General features: G+C 56.3%; 1 protein-coding gene across 2 annotated transcripts in view; it reads right to left on the bottom strand.

Moving 5' to 3' along the window:
* The window catches only part of NRG2 (neuregulin 2), a 161,456-nt gene extending 143,993 nt beyond the window's left edge, over positions 1-17,463 (bottom strand). For both annotated transcript variants that reach the window (XM_063168537.1, XM_063168538.1), the window contains exon 1: positions 17,011-17,463. In XM_063168537.1, coding sequence (XP_063024607.1) covers positions 17,011-17,434 — 424 coding nt within the window. In that variant the 5' untranslated portion in view covers positions 17,435-17,463. The remainder of the gene's footprint in view (positions 1-17,010) is intronic.
* Between the last annotated feature and the right edge of the window lie 2,002 nt (positions 17,464-19,465).

Below are 19,465 nucleotides of genomic sequence, written 5' to 3'. Positions count from 1 at the left end.
CATTTGCACAGCCCCGAGGAGCACAATGCCACAAAACTCTGGGACAGCCTGCTGGCACCTCCAGACCCTGCTTCAGGGGACAGCACCAAGCCATGGAGCAGAGCCCAAGGTCAGAGCTCCGAGGTCCCACACTCTGCATGGCTTGGCCGTGGTTTGCCCTGCCAGGTTCTCACAGGGGTGTGTGACTCTGGAAGGACAAGGACACAGCCATTGGGATGCAGATGTGTGACTCTGGAAGGACAAGGACACAGCCATTGGGATGCAGATGTGTGACTCTGGAAGGACAGGGACACAGCCATTGGGGTGCAGATGTGTGACTCTGGAAGGACACAGCCATTGGGACACAGATGTGTGACTCTGGAAGGACACAGCCATTGGGGTGCAGCCCTCAACACCCCCAGATCTGGGCTGAAGTTCCCCTGGGATGCACCAGCATGTAGGGAATGCCTGGGAGGACTGACAGGGGGTCAGCAAGAGTGAGGCAGAGCAGAGGAGCTCAGGCTAGGTGTGCCTGTGAGGACACTGCAGAGATGAGGGTGTTCTGCAGTGGTCAGACCTGAACTGAGGCTTTGACTCCTTCCCTCCACATGCCAGGTGGGATGAGGGGATCTCACAGGGGGATTTGCTATAATGAGTTCAGCTCCAGCAGTTAAAGTGAGCTTTTTTTTCACCTCTGGTGAGCTAAAACCTCAGACACCTGCCTAACCCTTGTGTAATTGAGTCAGAGAACTGGTGGTAACTTTTCAGGCCCTGGTGTTGCTGCTGCTCTGGATCTCACAGGCTGACAGCATCCCAGGCTCCCCGGAGCGTCTGTCGTCTTATTAGCACAGCCTCCACTTGGGATTTATCCTCCATCCAGAATTTAAGCTGAATTTATGTATTAACTAAAGACTATTAATGCCAAAAATAAGTGGAATGCCACTTGCTCAGCAACACGGGCCTTACGAGGAGCCACGTGGCACAGCCAACCCACCCAATCGCAACCCCAGGGAGGCTTTTTATAGACACCCACGGCTGATGGAGTGCGAGCTCTGCTCTGCAAGCATCTGATTGCAGGGGGAGGGGAGGGAAAGATCCCCACATCCATGGGCAGGAGGCACGGTTGCCTTGCCTCTGCTGGCTGGGTAAGCAGCCAGGTGGAGCTAGGAAAGGTTTGGGAATGGGTTGTGGCAAAGCTGCCTCATTTCCCTGCCATGCACACCCGCGCACGCTGCAGGCAGCTCCTGACACACAGAACACGCTGCTGGGTGCCTCAGTGCAGCATCTCAGCATCAAGGGGCCTCCACTGCCCCCCAGCAAGATTGCTCAGGGGAGAAAAAAAGGTCACCCGACACCCTGCAGCTGCAGCTGATGGTGGCTTCTGTTCCCCAGGTTGCCCCAGGGTATTTCTGCCTTTGAGCACGTCTCGCCCTGGAGCACAGAGCTGTCTCAGCTACCAGCACAGTGACACTGATGAGACTCTGAAGGCTTCTCCAAGGACTCTGATCTCCACCGAGAGGGATGCAAAGCCCAGGCAGCAGCCACAGTGCTACATCTGCCAGCAGCCCCAGGGAGCTCCCACTGCAGCAGCCGAGGCACAGCAGGGTCAGTGGCAGGGGAGGGCAGCCCTCATGCACTGACACCACAGCCACCTGCCTGGCATGGCCTCTCCCCGGCCACTTCTCCCTCCCCAGCTCCTCTCTGAGCCACCCTGCACCTTTTGCCAAGCCAGACCAGTTGTGAGTGCAGGATGGCCACAGCCAGTGTGGGTTTGCTGGTCTGGCAGCTCTCCAAAGCACATCCAGTGTGCTGGGCTGGGAAGGGCTGCTCACACAGCCTGTGGCCCAGGGCTTGGGCCAAAGGAACACCTGGGGAACAGCTCACAGGCTGGCAATAGTGGTCAGCAAGGCACAGCCCCTGTGCACAATCCCCCTTGGTGCAGCAGCCGCTCACAGAGCTCTGAGCAGCAGCTCTAGGCTGGGCCAGGAGCCCCAGGCAGGGCTCCTCTGTCCTGCTTGTCCCAGGACGTGGTGCATGGGCAGAGGCATCACTGTGCTTGCAATCCCACCATGAGTGGAATCACAGAATTGCTATGATTGGAAAAGAGCTCCAAGATCAGAAAGTTCAACTCTTAACCCAGCACTGTTGTCTTATATATGAAGAGTTCTCTTATCATTACATTGGAAGGGTTCCATACCTCCACAATGTTTCTCACAGACAGCTCCTCTACACACTACTGTTCTTGGTCCTTGCAGTAACCATCCTCTGACTCCACAGCCCACCAATCCACTCTTTTATAGCACTGTTCTTATTGGCTACAGGTGTGGCCTGTTAACATCAGGCCTGCTCCTAATCTTTAGTAATCGGTGCAGCTGCAACTCTTTGGGGGATAAGATTACATTCTATACCACCTTCATTTACCCACACTGTATCCCCCTACACAGCACCACCATGTTCACCACTAAACCACGTCCCCAAGTGCCACATCTACACATTTTTTCAACATTTCCAAGGATGGCGACTCCACCACTGTCCTGAGCAGCCAGTTTCAATGCCTGACCATCCTTTCAGTGAAGAAATTCTCCCCAATATCCAATTTAAACCTCCCATGGCACATCTTAAGCCGCTTGTTACCTGGGAGAAGAGACCAACCCGATCCCCCCAAGCTCCACCCCACCTGTCAGAGAATTGCAGAGAGCAAACCTGAGCCTCCTTTTCTCCTAGCTGAGCCCCCACACCTCACACAGCTGCTTTTGGAAAAGGAAAGAAAGAGCTTTCCAGGAACTTGCAGGAAATATCCTCAAAAATAGGTCTAAATGGAAAAAAAGGTCATTGAAACACCTTCAATTCTCAAACAGGGTGCAGACTCAGAGAACACTGCAGAAAAAGGCACTGAAGCCATCCTTCAAAACACGTTAGGGTTTTCTTCACTCAGCTGCAATTATCATTCTGAAAGCTGAGGATGTACGATGGAAAAGAGAGTGTGTGGGCGGGAGAGAAGGGGGAAAAGAGAAAGACAACAGCAGCATGGAAGGAAATTCAACACTGCCAAATGAAAGCCACCGTGACAGGCAGAATTTACTTCCTTGCAGAAGGGTTTCCCGTGTCACCCGTTACAGAGAGAAGGAGAAAAACCCTCATTATTTTGAAGAATATAATCCATGAAAATAAGAATTCAAGGAGGAGGGTCTCCCTCAAGTGCAGCAGCTAAAGGATGACCCCCCTTTCTCCTGTTTCCCCCCTCTCCAACAGAAGATGAGTTCAGCCCAGCATAAAACTGCTCCAGATAAAATAAAATCCTATTCCCAGCCTCACTTGCTGGCAGGTGTGTGCTTGCTACAGCAAACATCTCCAAACCTCCAGGCCCCACTGCTGGGCAGCTTTCTGCCCCAGGGACATGGATCTGTGTTCCACAGGCTCCACACTGATCTGATAACTCTCCTGGGAGCACAACACACCTGGTACAATTTAGTTTTTAGCAGGAGATGCCCAGTGCATGGTCATCCCATGCAGGCACTGCCCAATCCCCTGACCACCCATCCCTCCTCCAGCCTGGCTGCAGGTGTGCCATGGCTGGCCTGTGCCATGGCTGGCCTGTGCCATCCCTGGAGCTGTTCCATGCCTGGACTGTTCCATGCCTGGGCTGTGCCATGCCTGGGCTGTTCCATGCCTGGGCTGTTCCATGCCTGGGCTGTGCCATGCCTGGGCTGTTCCATGCCTGGACTGTTCCATGCCTGGGCTGTGCCATGCCTGGACTGTTCCATGCCTGGGCTGTGCCATGCCTGGGCTGTTCCATGCCTGGACTGTTCCATGCCTGGGCTGTGCCGTGCCTGGGCTGTGCCATGGCCCAGGCTTTGCCCCTGGTGACAGCAGAGCTGGCAGAGTGAGACATGGCTGAACCTGCTCCTCACACCCCCAGCCCACAGGAGCTCCAGTTCCAGCTCTGCCCACACTGCTGGGATCTCTGGAAAGGCCCTGGACTGACCCTCTGCATCCTGGAATGGAGAATGAGACACCTTGGGCCCTGCAGCCTCCTTGGGCCACAGTCAGAGCCTGGGCAGGGCTCAGCTGAGCTGTGCTCCAGGTCAGGTTCAATTTCACCCCACAAGTGAAGCACCAAGGGCTGGATTGCCTGCCCAGGGCTGGTCCTGCTCTCCTGGCTCTGGGACACAGCCTGAGGGGTGGGAAATTCCCCAAAGGCCGAATGCTGGGAAAGGCCACTGAGTTACAGAGGAGATGATGGGAAAAGGAACTCATCCATGCACCCCCTCCCAGCAGGTTCACACGAGGCTTTCAGTAAATCTTGTGCAACATAAGGAAACATCCCAGCTGGAGATCAGCTCTGCCCACGAGGCCTCAGCATCCCTCTTGCCGCAAGGAGGGCCCACAGGGCCTGCAGGCATCTGTGCAGGGGCAGGGACTCAGTGACCTCTCCTTAAGGTGCCACTGTCAGGACCCAGGACATCCCTCTGGCTGTCCAGGATGGCCAGGACCCTGCCAGGGGGCTCAGGGACCCTGGCACAGAGCCCAAAAAAACCTGTGGGTTTCATTATGACCCATGGAGCAAATTACCAACCTTATATGAAGATCAGCAAGCCACAACAGTTTAGGTAGAATGATAGTGAATTTATCATGGAGTGGAAAAGTAGATTTTAGGGTTTTTGGTATGGGGGTTCAGGGGGCAAGATGGAGGAATCTGGGCATGTCCAGCCTTTCTCCTTCTTCTTCTTGGCCTCCATCTTCTGCTGTGATGTTGGCACTTACAGATTGGTTTATAGTAGAAGCTCACTGTCTAACATAGGTGAGAGGTATTGGGAAGTTATTGTAAACATTGTACAGGTAGTTTTTAGTATAAAGACATAACACTGCCCTGGGGCAGGCAGAGTGCCTGGAACTGTTGTGCTGGATGGACCTCAGCAGGGCAGGAGAAAATTTTTTATAGATAAGATACAATAAACAACCTTGAGACTGAGAAATGAAGGGCTCTCACTCCTTCTTTGACTGCTGGACCGAGAAAAGAGACTTTCTAACACATCTTGGGGTCACTCTGAGCAGCAGAGACCCCGACCAGCAACCCTACACCAGAGCACACCCAGCACACACCTCCCCAGCCCCCAGAGCAGAGGAGAGCACCAGGCCCTTCTCTCCAGCTCAGAGCTGGCTGCCACCATGGCTTGAGGAGCCACCTCCAGCCCCAGGAGCTTCTGCTGGCATCATCCAGCATCCAGCATGGACAACAGGCAGGTGTCAGCATCAGCCAGGGAGGGAAAACCACAGCCACCATCCCAGCAGGAAGGCTTCAAAAGGTCACAGCTTCCAGTGCACCTTCCAGTGTGCCCATCTGCCCTTCTCCATGTATTTATGATTTGGGAGTTACCAGCTCCTCTCCTGGATGCTTTAACACCTAAAAATGACATTTGCTGGTCTCATTGCCCATCACACTTAACCACAGGAAGGCATTTCCTCTCCTTGCTCAAAGAAACATCCGTTGCCTCCTTCCTGCAGTGATTTTATCCCGTTACCTGTCTGGCTGCAGTGACATCATGTGTGCTCTTGGCACGCTCAGCTCTTTTCCCCACAGGTGTATCTCACTGCAGGCAGGATTCCCTCTGCTTCCTCACACTGTGCTGTCCTGTGTGACAGCTCAGGGCTCCCTGCCCCTGCCCTGACGCCACAGAGCAGGAGGGGATCCAGCCTGCAGTGCCTGGCAAGGGAGGGGAGGCCTGGAGCCGTCTGCAGCCCCAGGCAGGAGGGATTTGCTGCCTCAGCAAAGGCAGACAGTGCATTGTCTGTGCTCTCCCTGGGCAGAGCCTGCTGAGGTAAACCCTGCCGGGATGGGTCTGGATCCCCTGAGTGAAAAATGCATGTATTTTATGCTTGGCATTCCCAAATATTAAAATGAATATTATATGTGTTGTGTTAGAAAGTAATGCTGTGTTAATTCTCTTAAGTACTGTGTTAAATATAGTTTCAGGTTATAAAAATTGTTACAATAGAAACGATGCTATGTAGGATACTTTTTTTAAAGAAAGGACTGGCAGTGAGATAGCAGCCACAGGACACCTGAATCTTTCAGAGAAAAAGAATTTATTGCCCTGTTATCAGAAGAAACAAACTTCTTCCTGCCTCAAAGGCGCTGTTAGGATTCAGAGGAAGAAGTTGATGATGACCAGACGGAATCCTGTGTTTGAATGGAATTTATGCATCATGTATGAGGTGTATGAATATGCCACAGGCTGTTGTTTTTAAGGGTTAATCCTCTGTTAACGTGTGTCCTTTTTCAGGCTTGTGCTGCCCAGAAAATGGTACCCAGACTGTCCATAACTCTTTGCTTTTATTGTCTCATATTATCCTAATTCAAATTGCCCAAATTATTATTACTGTAATTGTATTACTATTTTAATAACCATTTTATTACTATTAAACTTTTAACGTTTCCAAAACAAGTAATTGGTGTTTTTGCACACCTGCCAAGTGACGCTGACACATGGTACCCCACAGGACTGGGGAATGGGTCCTGCTGGCAGCTCTGGGGGTCATTTCAAGCCACAAAACACACCCTGATGTCTCAGCTCCATGCAGCAGCTACAGAAGTTCTCAGGCACCAGCAGAGCAGCCTGCCTCACCACAGAGAGCAGCACAGAGCTCTCAGCCCTCCAGCAGCCTGGGGAATCCTCTCTGCACACCATCACACAGCCTCGAGTGCCCTCGGGGATCCCTGCTTGCCATGGGCACTCCCAGCTTGTGCTGAGCACCAGGAGAACAGCCTGGCTGCCAGGAGCCTGCATGTCACCAGGAATGGACTGACAGGAATCGGCTCCTCACACGTCACAGCTCCCCCCACACAGATGGAGAGTGCTGCTGCACATCAGAGGCAGGGCTGGGCACCAGCAGTTTCTGTCCTTGTGGATCTGACACCTCTGCTGGGAGCTGAGCTTGGCTGGGAAACGAGGTGGCCACCCAAGGAGAGACAGCACTCTGCTGGTGATGCTTTATGGGTCTCTTGCAGACCCTTTTCAGGAACAAGGAGAGCCCTCCAACCCCAAATACCAGCTCAGATGCCCCCAAGAGCACAGAGAGCCCCTGCAGGATCTGCTTCCTTCATAGCTGGGACAGCCCTGCACCCCGGGCCATGGACGGTGCTGGAGGGAGGGGACGGGTTTGTTTCCATTTCTGGTGATTTCTGGGGCTGACACACTGTTGGGAACCCAGCACACCAGCAGTTTCTGCCTGCTCCCTAGAAGAGCATGCAAAGCATCATCCCTCCTGCTTGTCAGGCAGGGAACCACAGCGTGGGGATGCTGAGGAGATTTCCTGCGATCAGTGGCACAGGTGGGACCTGAACCAAGTCTCAAGCACATTCCCCTTGCCTGCCTTGGTTCCCTCCAGAGCACCAAGCCACACAAACAGCCCTGGCTGCAGGGAGTGAGGAGCACCCTGCCCTGAGAGCAGCCCCCACCCAGAACATCCCCACGCTGGAATGGGCCACAAAGCTCCTTCTCCTGGTCCACGTGATGGAGATCAGAGCAATTCCTGGTCACAGCACACCTCTCCTGGGGCTAACACCCAGCATGGGCAGTGCCTCACCCAGTGCAGCCCATCCCTTCTGGCATTGAGGTATTTGGGGAGCTGCAGAATCAGCAGCTGCACCCCAACCGTGCTGTTCATGCAGGCATGGCCTCAGAGACCCCCCAGTCCTTCCCCTCAATGCCCCACAGCATCTGCAGTGAGGCTCTGGGTGCAAGAGGACCTTTGGGTGACCCCCTGACCTCTGCCTCCCATCAGCACCCCAGTTTTTGTATAGAAAAAATCCTAATTCCCATCCAAACCATCCTACATCTACTGCTATATCCTACCCAATGTTCAAAACCCTCAAGGCCTTCTCAAGAATCTCAGCTGCATCTGAGCCTCCCAAAGCCACCCGAATACCTGACCCCTACTGGGTTTTCCCCTCCTTCCCTGTAATCCTATTTAGGCATCAGCTGGCCTGTGGGTTCTGCAGCATTTTCCAGAACTTGCAGCTGTTGTTGTGCCTGAATGTCCAAGGAACAATGACAGCCACCCTACAAACCACCAGCCATCCAGCCTCTGGTGTCCCCCACACCAGGAGAACCAGCTTAAATCACCACCCTGGGCAGAAAGTACCAGAGAAAAGCAATCCTGGTGCACCCCAGACCTCCACCCCAGCTGCAACCCCATTTCTGACAGCACGGCATCTTCTGGGAACACTCAAGGTCAGGGCATCACTGGGGGATGGAGCTCATTTGATGTTTGCCCATCAGCAGGGCTGAGTGTGGCTGCTGGAATGGTGATGCACACACTCTGCATGCACACACAGAGTGCAAGGCAAGCCAGGAGCTGCAGGAAGGACCTGGCAGGGAAACTCCTCCAGCTCCTTCTTGCTGCCTCAGCTCTGCATATTTGGGGATGTATCTGTGGGATTCAGGCGCTCCAGTGCTGTAAGAAAGGGTTTCCAGCTCTTCTCAAAGCTGTCCATGCCAGGTCCCCCAAGGACAGAAATTTCTGCTTCATTCTGGCCCAGGCAGGCAGTGAGTGTTCCATCACCCCATGAGAGGAGTCCCTGATGTTCCCCAGGTCCCACCAGCCCAGGCAGGCAGTGAGTGTTCCATCACCCCATGAGGAGAGTCCCTGATGTTCCCCAGGTCCCACCAGCCCAGGCAGGCAGTGAGTGTTCCATCAACCCATGAGAGGAGTCCCTGATGTTCCCCAGATCCCACCAGCCTCATCAGGTAGTGAGTGTTCCATCACCCCATGAGAGGAGTCCCTGATGTTCCCCAGGTCCCACCAGCCCAGGCAGGCAGTGAGTGTTCCATCACCCCATGAGAGGAGTCCCTGATGTTCCCCAAGTCCCACCAGCCCAGGCAGGCAATGAGTGTTCCATCACCCCATGAGAGGAGTCCCTGATGTTGCCCAAGTCCCACCAGCCTACCCAGGCAGCTCCCATGGAGTCCAGGGCTGGGGCTGAGCCAGCCTGGCAGCCAGGATGGGGAGACAGATCCTTCACACAGGGAGAAGGTGGCTGAGACCCCACTGGCAGAGGATGTTCCCAGGGGTGCTGATGGCTTCAGCTGGGCTCCAAGCAGGGCCAGCCTGGCTGAAGGCTGAGAGCAGCCATGGGGACACTCAGCCAAACACAACCACACTCCTTTTCTCCTCTGCACCACAACACATGGAAGGGCAGCTGAAGAAGACTGAAGGAGTGGGAGGGGAGCACCTAGAGGGTGAGGAGCACTCTCTCCTCCCCTTGCAGTTACCACCATCCCATGGACCCCTGTGGAAGATCCAACCCCCAGTCAAGGCATCCTGACCCGTGGCTCCTGCTCCCTGTCACAGTCCCAGGGCTAATGAGCGTTTTGCTAATCACACACCCACACAGCTCTGTGTGATGGCAAGGCCACATCCCAGTGCCTCGGGCTGGCAGCAGAGGCTGTGCCTGGTGCTGGTGTCCCCTTGGGCTGTCCCAGGCTGCCCATCCCAAGCAGCAGGAGCAGGGTCCAGCGGGGACAGGCTGGGCCAGGGCAGCAGCCAGGGCTCCTGCATCGCTGCCAGCTTTGAGGCAGCCCAGAAATCAGACCTAATTCCTGTCCCTACCCTCCTGCCAAGCCATCTGCCTGCCCTGAGACCACCGAGAGGCTCCTGAGCAGCGTTTGGTCATTACTGAGCCATTAGAGAGAGTGGAGGAGCAGTGATTGATGATAATGAATGCAAATACCTGCCTTCCGACCCCACACTGGCAGGACCTGCCTAGCTCTGCCACTAAGTAGCACAGTGTGTCCTTCCACAGGCTCTGCAAAGCATTCCCATCCTCCTCAGCCTTTCCACAAGCCATCAGGCACAGCACTGCCCATCTAGACCTGCCCTAGAAAACCATCACATCCAAGATCTGCTTTCCATCAGCCCCGAGGCTCTGCTCTCACCCGCAGATCCTACAGGCTCATTTCCAGCCCCTGAGCCCACTGGGAGGCTTTCCCAGAGCTCTCACCTTCATCAGGAGGGCGAAGGACAGCGACAGAGAGGGGGGCAGCAGGGTGGGAGCTGAGGGCTCTGTCACAAGTGTGACACATCCCTGCTCATCAGGCACGTGTGTCCCACCACAGAGAGGAGCTGTGCACAGAGACAGCAGCAGCCAGCTCTGCCCCAGGAGGTCACCAAAGATGAGATGTTATTCCTGCAAAACCAGAACACATGCTACAGCCTGCAGGGATGAACTCAGTTGCCCTCCTGAGGCCAGCCCACAGTGACAGGAACACAGGGAGGGAAGGCACGGTCCTGCTGCAGGCATTGGGTGTGGGGCAGGGGGGGACCAGAGAGAGCCACTGTGGCCACCAACTGCAACAAAGGGAACCCAAGGACTGTCCAGGCCAGAGAGAGTTGCTGTGGGCAGAAGAACCTTGTCCCTGAGCTACAACATTCAAGATGCAAACCATGTGCTCCCCTCTAGGACCAGTCTTCTGGGGTACCTTATATTTTCCATCTTCCAGACTGGTCAGGGTCTTATCCAGAGCAGAGCTGGACCATGGGGATTCAACAAGAGCAGTTTTTACTGCCCATTCAGCCCAGCCTTTGCAGCACACAGCCCAGCCCCAAGCTGCAGCAGCCAAGCTCTTGGAGCACGGTCATTGAGCAGAGAAAGAGCAGCACGGTGATTCATCTTGCTTTTGATCTCTAGCCTATCTTCGCAGGCTCAGTACTCTAGCCCCAAATTTTGGGCAGTTGGCAGCCCTTTCCTGAGGTCTGAGTGCTGGGAGGTGCTGGGGTTCCATTGCTGCACACCCAATTCAGCAGGAAAACAGATGCCAGGCTGCCAGAGTTTGCAGGGAGATGAATTTCCTCCAGAGCCTCCCCTCATTGCACACATCCACTGAGCCCCCCCGAGGACAGGACAGGACAGGACAGGACAGGCATCCTCTGCCATCTGTGACCGTGTTCACGGGGTTCCGAGGATGAGGGAAGAGACGAGGATCTGACTCCATGTTTCAGAAGGCTTGATTTATTATTTTATGATATATATTATGTTAAAGCTATACTAAAAAAAAAATAGAAGAAAAGATTTCCTCCGAAGGCCAGCTAAGGATAGAAAAGAAAGTATGATAACAAAGGCTTGTGGCTTCGATAGAGAGTCTGAGCCAGCTGACTGTGATTGGCCATTAATTAGAAACAACTGCATGAGACTAATTACAAATTTACCTGTTGCATTCTGCAGCAGCAGATAACCATTGTTTACATTTTGCTCTTGAGGCTTCTCAGCTTCTCAGGAGGAAAAATCCTCAGGAAAGGATTTTTCATAAAAGATGTCTGTGACAGCCATCTGCACTAGACAGAGCAGCCCAGAGCACAGAGAGACCTCACTGGGCAGCAGGGCACAGCCTTTGCCTTCAAACAGCACAGTTTGGGCACCACAGGGCGGTGCAGCACTTGGAGAGGGGTGAACTCACATCCTGGCAGCCTCCTCTGAGCAGCAGAGAGGGGCAGGGTGGGCTGACAGCTCTGGTGCCCCCAGCCCAGCTCCCAGCAGCGCCGACAGCACTGACCAGGCTCACACCAGGCTCACACCAGGCTCACACCGGGCTCACACCGGGCACAGGAGCACCAACAGGAGCTGCCAGACAGCCCTGGAGCCCCCGGCTCAGCGGAGGCTCTTCCTCACCTCCCAGCACTTTGTCACCCGGCTCCTCTGCAGTGACAACTCCTCAGACGACCGGAGTCGCCCACGGGCTCGCAGCCTCCCGAGCCTGCTGCCCCCATGATCGGTGTCCTGGAGCTGCTCCTGCCCAAGGACATCACTCAGCTCCGTGCTTCTCCCTGCATCTGCACCCTCACCTGCCCTGGGCCAGCACAGCTGACCTGCAGGAACCCAGGTGCCGTGCCAGGGCCAGCCCAGCCCTCATTTCCACTCAGCAGCGTCACACATTGACTCGGGAGGGGAGTGGAGATGAGGTGGCTCCAGCAGCAGCATGCAGTGCCCCAAACCTGGCAAAGCAGCAGCTGCTCTGCATAGGAGGCGTGTCACAAGCACCCCTCCAGCCTGCTGGGAGAGGCACCCTCAGCCCAGCAGCACGGCACCAAAACCCATCCCTTGTGGCACTTTGGGGTGTGCCAAGTGAAGGCTCCAGGCCCTGGTGCCCATGGTGCATCTCACACAGCCCAAACGAAGCAGGGAGCTCAGCTGTGGCAGAGCATGGCTCCCTTTTTGCCTGGGATGCAGTTTATTGCCTCTGTGCTCCCAAGCATGCACCAGTTTCTGATCCAGATCCAAACCCAAGTCAAGGTGTCACCTGTGATTTAGAAAGGGCGTTCTGCCTCAGGGCCCATCTCTAAGGGCTGTCAGCTGGAGGAGCACAAAGAGCCACCAAGCAGAAGCTGAGGCCTGGGCTGGACATGGAGCAGCCCCAGATAGAGAAATCAGCACTGCTGGGATCACTCAGGAGCTGTTTTAGTCTCGTCTTACTCATGGAGATCCTTGGGGAGATGCTTTATTTAGTCAAACATTTCTGAAAGGGGGACTGAGAAGCTAGCCAGGCTTTGCTCCACACATGGCACATGTCTGGGAGGGGAAAAGCTCTGTTGTGTCAGGCACCACTGAAGTCACTTGGACCTGCAGCATTGGCAGAGCAAAGTTCCAGCTGCCAGTTCCTGGCTGGCTCATCTGGGAGACAAGGAGCTGACCTGGCCACGAGGACCCAGCCAGGTCCTCCAGGTCCACTCCAGACCAAATCCTGTATGAGAGGATTTAAGAGAGCACCCAGAACTGTGCCACCCTTGTGAGAGGTCACAGCTGTCTGCAGCACAGTGACCATTCCCCATCTGCAGGAACTCAAGGCAAGAAGGAAGCAAGTTTTTGCTCTTCTGCAAACCCAAAGAAGTGTGATTTTCTGAAGGTGGTGAGAAACAGCTTCAGACAGCTCTAATTAGCAAGGTGGTGTGTGAGATAATCCAGCTTTACTGCTCTGTGCTCCACAGCTGTCCTGGGATGAAGGCAGAGTACCATCACCAGCGGCTGGAGCCCACCCACACCCCTCCCCTGTGCCTGCCTGCCTTCCAATGATCTGCAGGATAGTGAGGAGGGATATTTTTGCATGAGCTGCTGGCCCAAAGTTGCCAGCGCTATTTCAGGCAGCAACACCTACACTGTAATCCAGAGGGCTGTATTTTCCAGCGGGCACTTCAAAATCCGGCCTCCCTCCTCCCCTCACAGGCCAGCTCCAACCAACCTGGCTCCAGGATAAACAGCTCCCAGCATTATGTGCCCACTGAGGCCAATGCCACAGCCCCAGCACCTTCCTGATTCACACTGGGACCAAGACACCTTTGAACTAGGAATGAAATAAAATAAATACCTCATCTCACAAGAAGTACCAGCTACAACAACAGGTCCTCTGCCTGCAAATCCTCCCAGGGATCTGCCACCACCAGATTACCTGCCCAGGCTAAGCTAGCTAATCCTACAGGCGAGTGGCAGAGCTCGTCCTGGAGCTCAGCAGCGTTTTCGGTGAGGTGCTTCAGGAGACGTACAAGCTCTAATTAAAGCTGCTTTGCAACTCACTGCATATGGAGGCAGGGAGACATTTGTTCCTCTGTGAAAGAAGAGAGACTGGACAGGTTAAATCCCCACTCTCCTGTGTGCAAAATATTTGCACATAAATGTTTCACACAGGTAGAGGGGACTCAGGCAGAGTGGGAAGGAGATGCTGACACAAGGCACCCCTAAAGAGCAGGAGGATGAGGGCCACAAGCCCCTTTGTGGATTCAGATCAGGAGCTGCTCCAGTGGGGATAATGCCACCAGCTCCTTCACCAGTGAGAGCCAGCACTGTGCCTTGCACCTATTTCCTCCTCCTTCATCTGTGTGTGTAGGCACAAAGGAGATATGAGACCATCCAAAATTAAGGAGCTAGAAGATACAAAGAAAAGAGACAGGAGGAGAAGCAATAACAGGAATCGTTATATAACAGCATGAAAAAAATACCCCAATAATACTCCCAGTGCAAGAGAGGTTTCAAGATGGACAAGTGGGTGGTGAGACCTGCAGAATGCCAGGCCCCAGGAGCAGCTGCTCCCTGTGTGCCAGAGGGATGAAAACCATGGCTGGGCAGAGCTGCAGAGGCTGCACCCTCTGGGGTCTGCAGGTGGGGAAGTTCCAGCCTTCAGAGCCTGCCCAGCAGTGAGATGGCCAAAGTGAGAATCGCCTCCCTGGATCTTGTGTGCCCCTGCTCAGGGGCACACAAGAAGCAGCCCAGCTCAGACCCCACACAGCAGGCACTCAGACTGGCATTCCTGCTCTGTCCCCACACCCCAGGCCAGCCTGCTCTCACCTCAGTCCTCCTGGCTCTGCTCAGAGAGGGTTTGGGTCCTGTGCAGAGTCTCAGCACCCACTTTCTCTCCTCCAAGTGAGATGTGCAAACAGCAGAGGCTGCTCCTTGGAGAGGGACAGGGATGCTCCCATCTCAGGTCTGGTCCTGCATCTCATCCCAGACCTCGGCACGCAGCAAGAGCAGGAGACACACAGCATCTCAGCCAGTGAGAAGGGGATGAATCACTGGAAAACAGACCCAGGCACAGAGCCAAAACAGGGAGAAGATGGTCCTACGAGGCCTCCATCTTTGGGAGTGGGGGGATTGGAGCGATCAGAGCCACAGAGTTCTCCCTTCCTGCTCCAAAGTGACCCCAGCATGTGTCCCCCAGCTCTGTAACATCCCTGACACAGCTGCAGCCCAGCTGTCCCTCAGAGTGCCCCTCACCCCCTGCCAGCTCTGGAGTTCTCATCACCCCCATGAGCAGCAATACCCCTGCACCCTTTTGGATCTCCCCTCCCAGCACAAACCACAGAGCAGGAAGGCAAACCATCGGTTCCCAGTTCCCACACCTTCCCAGCAGCTCGGGTGCTACAAATCAGACTTTCCTGCCAGGAAAGTCACCTTCAGAAGTAGGTGTAACCTCCCAGCTGGACCAAGAGCATGAAGTGCTCAGGGAACCACCAGTTCAGCAAGCTGAGTCTCCCATTTCATCTTCATCACCAAACCAAACCACGGCTATGACATTTCCCCACCACCAGCTTTTATTTTTCCTTTGGAATCTGCCATCGAGCTCTGCTGAGACGAGGCTCCCACCAATCTGCAGTGTCCCTCAGCCAGGGAAGCCGAATGAGCCTGTCAGAGCCACACAGAAACAAAAGCATCAGCTCCAAGGAGGTGTCACGACAGAATGACAACCCTTAACTTGTTGTTACATCAGCCCACACATTAACGCTTTGGGCCTGAGCCAGGAGGCCACGGAGCAGCCTCATTCCCCTCCAAGCCAAACCCTGCTGCTCAGAGATGCACAGGTTCAGAATCCTTTTTGATTTAAAAAATAAATTAAAAACAATAAAAGTCACATACCTTTTGCTGTGTTTTCCCCTGACAGCGAGACCACAGTCCTGAGAAATTCCCCCATTTACTTTCCTCTCGTCTCTACCACAGCTCTTTCACTAAATCCTCTCTGTCCACGATGGCCCATATACAGATGCACATGAAATTAGTGTCTCCCAAATTAGTTTTCTTGCACACAGTCCTAGCCCATTTTCCTCAACAACATTATTATGATATGCAAGGTTCCACCTTTCTCCCAGGAAACGCAAGCTTCTAAATTTATCTTTTGGATAACTAAAAAAAGAGACAGGTCTGGCTTTCACAATGTGGGGTCAGCAGTCCCAAAAGGCAGAGTATTTGCCCCAGAAACACCCAGTTAATACCACAACAACACCCACCACGGAGCAGAACACATATGGTCATTACAGGGCTAAGTATAACTTGACAAAGTACCTTGCTTTTAATGAGGCAAAAGACCAATTAGCCTGATGAGGATGCAGTGTACTGACATTGAGTGGGTTGCCTGGATTCCCTGGAGCTACACCCTGTGTATCCTCGTAACACAGCAAACACGAGGAATCCAAACCCCTGCTGAGGGCACGGCGCTCAGAGCTCTCCGGGTTAACACCATCCTTCTCCAGATTTTGTGACACAGTATCCAGCATTCAGGCTGGATGAAGGGCCAGCCGTGCATTTTTGTCAGCTCGGATCCAAACCCTGGGAAAATGCAGGCATTGTCCTCGCCCGGTCCCCACCGCCCAGCCCTTCGCAGGTGTTCACCTGCCAGAGGACGGCGAGGAAAACCCAGGAACAAAAGCAGGGACGCTCCGGCGGGCGCTTCCCGCTGAAGTCATTTCATAACCGCGTTTCCAGAGGTGCTGGAAGAACAGCACCAGCCACCGCACGAGAGCCGCGATCGGAGACACCGAAATGCGCGGAGCGAACAAAAGAAAAACCAACTTCCCCCCCGCGAGGCCGTTATTTTGGAAGAAGCAAAACTTCCCGGCTCTTAGGGCACACCTGGAGCGCTGCCCCTGTCCCAGCCCCGCATCCCGGGCCCGGCCCCTCCGCAGCGGGGAGCGCGCCCGGGGCGGGGGTCGCGGCCGGAGCCACCGGAGCCCCCGCAGGCCGGGAGCTCTCCCGGCAGGGCTAAAACAGCCGAGACCCCCGAGGGGAGAGCACCGGGACCGCGCTCAGAGCGGGGGCTCCTGAACGGCATCACCGGGCGGTCGCGGGCTGCGGGCACTCTCCGCACCGGGCCCGGGGCTGCGCTGCTGGCGCGGGGCCGGCCCGGGGCTGCGGGACCTTGAGCGGGGCGAGCGAGGAGCCCCGGGCCCGGGGGCTGGGGGCAGCGCGGCTGCGGCGGCCGGGCCGCGCGGAGCGCATCGTATCGTATGCATCGCATCGCATCGCATCGCATCGCATCGCATCGCATCGCATCGCCTCTCCCCCGGTGCAGGCGCGGCTCCCGGGGCCCACCGGGGCTGAAGTGGGGAGCCGATCGCCGGGCACCTGTCCCCCGCAGGTCCGAGCGGTGCGGACCTGTCGCCCCGCGGCTGCCCGGGACGCGGGCCAGCGCTCCCCGGCGCCGCTCCGCCATCGCCCCCCGGCGCCGCTCCGCCATCGCCCCCCGCCGCCCCCCGCCGCCGCGGCGCGGCCCGTACCGCAGTCGGCGCAGAGGATCCGCGCCACGTCCCGCTTGAGGTTCTTGCCGCTGGTGTCGAGCGGAGCGAAGGCGGTGCGGAAGACGAGCGGCTCCTCGGTGGGCTCCAGGAAGAAGATGTAGCGGTGGTTGCGCTTCACTTTGAAGCAGGGCGCCTTGGAGCCCACGCTGATGAGCTGCTCCCGCTGCAGCCCCCCGCTGTTGAGGGGCCACAGGTCGAGCACCTTGACCAGGACACCCCCGGCGGGCCCGGCGCCGCGGCTGTCATTGCCGCCGGCGGGGGGGCCCACGGACTGCACCTTGCCCTCCAGCACCACCGCCGCCGTGTACGCCTGGTCCTGCACCGACTTGAGGCTGGGCGAGTAGCAGGCGAGGGAGACGCCGAAGAGCAGCATGGAGAAGCCGGGCGCCGGGTCGCGCCTCATGCCGCCGGCTGCCGCTCGCTGCCCGCCGGCCCTGCGGCGGCGGCCGGGCTGCGGGGCCGGGCTGCGGGGCTGCGGCGCGGCGGGCGCGGCGGGGCGGAGCGGAGCGGCGCGACGCGGGGCGGCACGGCACGGCACGGCACGGCGCGGGGCGGCACGGCACCGGCACGGAGCGGCACGGCAGGGCACGGCACCGGCACGGCACCGGCACAGGCAGTGGCGCGGCGTGGCGCGGGGAGGAGGCGGGATGCTCCAAAGCCGCCCCTGCCCCCGGGATGCTGACCCCGCACCCCCCCGGAAAGGTGATTCCCTGCCGGGGGACTCCCCACGGGGATGCCCGCTGCGGAGGGGATCCCCGCGTCCCTGGGGTCCTCGGGGATGGAGGCAGATCGCGCTCCCTCCGCCCGGCCATGGAGGCGGCCCTTCGGCAGCCCCCCGGCGCTCGCAGAGCCCCCCTTTTCCCCGCAGAGCAAACCAAGGATGCGCTCATTGGGGGCGGCTGCAGGTGACACGGGGGTTCCGCGATGCGCAGGGCTCGGGAGCCGGGGATTCCTCTGTGCCCGATGGTTTTATGGAGCTGGGAGATTTGTGCCCGAGATTCCCTGCACACCTGAAGGAAAAGCATTAACATAGAGACAAACGGAACACGCAGCGGCCGGGGAGACAAAGCCGCCTTTCATGCCCTGTTCCTGCTGCCTCTCGTTAATAAACAAATGCTTTTCCCTGCAGTGGCTTCCAGGAGGAGTCGCTTTAAGCCCCAAAAGGTGCTTGTTTGGGTTTATTTTCGAGGCTGATCCTGAGGCATCTGCGCTCCCGAAGCCTCGCCTGCCCAGGCAGTGCGGGAGGGAGCCGAGATGCTCAGTTAGCAGCAGCAGGGGATTTTGTGGCGCTTGTTGTTGCACTGGATTCCGCGCTGAAGGGGAGCGGCCATAGCCCCATCCCACGGAGGTGACCTGGAGGCGGCAGGGCGATGGCTCTGGGCGCAGACTGCAATGGCCCCAGAGCCTTTAGACCCCCAGGGAAACCCTCCAGCAAACCTCATGAGATGACAAGAGCTGTGTCTTTGAGCCCATCAGTGAGAGCAAAGCAGCGCAGATGGCAGGATCGGGATTTGCTTTCCATTTAACGTAGCGCAGCCAGAACCATCAGGAAAAGCGGGAAGGGAGCAGAGCGGCTGTGCCCAGCCCAGCCCAGGCGTGGGGCGTCGCCTCTGCCGGTGTTTGCCCGGCTCGGGGCGGCAGGCAGCGCTGTCCCACGGCTGGCACACGGGGCACAGCCCCGCACACGCGCCCGGGGCTCTGCGGCTCCTGCTGCCGGCCCCGAGCGCTGCTCTCCCCTCTCTGGGAGCGCTCTCAGAGCGGCGTTCCCATTCCGGGGCCGCGGTGCACACAGGGGGCTCAGGGACCATTCACTTCCTTGTATTTCTTCCCCTCTAAGCGTGATTTTCTGTGGATTTTTGGTCTCAGAGGTTTCTGAAGCCTTTCTCTCTCCCCTGATTGGTGACCGTGCCCAACTGCAGAGAAATGCAGGGGGAAGTAGAAGGGAGCATAAGTGTTTCCCAGGCAGAGGGAAGAGCAGCATTTTAAATTCAGGAAGCTGCTCAGAGGAGCAGGGAAACCACCTGACTTCTCTCATCTTTTGACATAAATCTCTGTGGAATTTCCCCTCTCCCTATCATTTTGCTCAGACAGCAACTGAGGTTCTGCCTGCAAAGGAAGGAGATACCCGATAGCATAACTTGATCTGGAGCTTGCCTGCTCTGCCTTGGCCCTCAGCAGAAAGGGCACTTTCATGCCCAGGCAGCTGAGTTGCTAATCCTTGTCTGATTTTGCAGGCTGAAATCTCAGCGAGACCACAGCAGTTCTCTCACTGAGTAATTCAGTGCAAGATACCTGTGAGGCCTCTGGGGTAATTTAGAAAAATTAGGGTTTTCTTTGTCTCTGAGGCATTTTGAAGTCCAGAACACTTAGCCTCAAAAAAAGGCACTGGTCACATCTCCTTTGAGCAGTATTTTTCCTGTTGTTCAGCCTAACT

The sequence above is a fragment of the Melospiza melodia genome, chromosome 14, assembly GCF_035770615.1.
Source record: "Melospiza melodia melodia isolate bMelMel2 chromosome 14, bMelMel2.pri, whole genome shotgun sequence".
Lineage (NCBI taxonomy): Eukaryota > Metazoa > Chordata > Aves > Passeriformes > Passerellidae > Melospiza > Melospiza melodia.
This window is presented reverse-complemented; position numbering and strand designations above follow the sequence as displayed.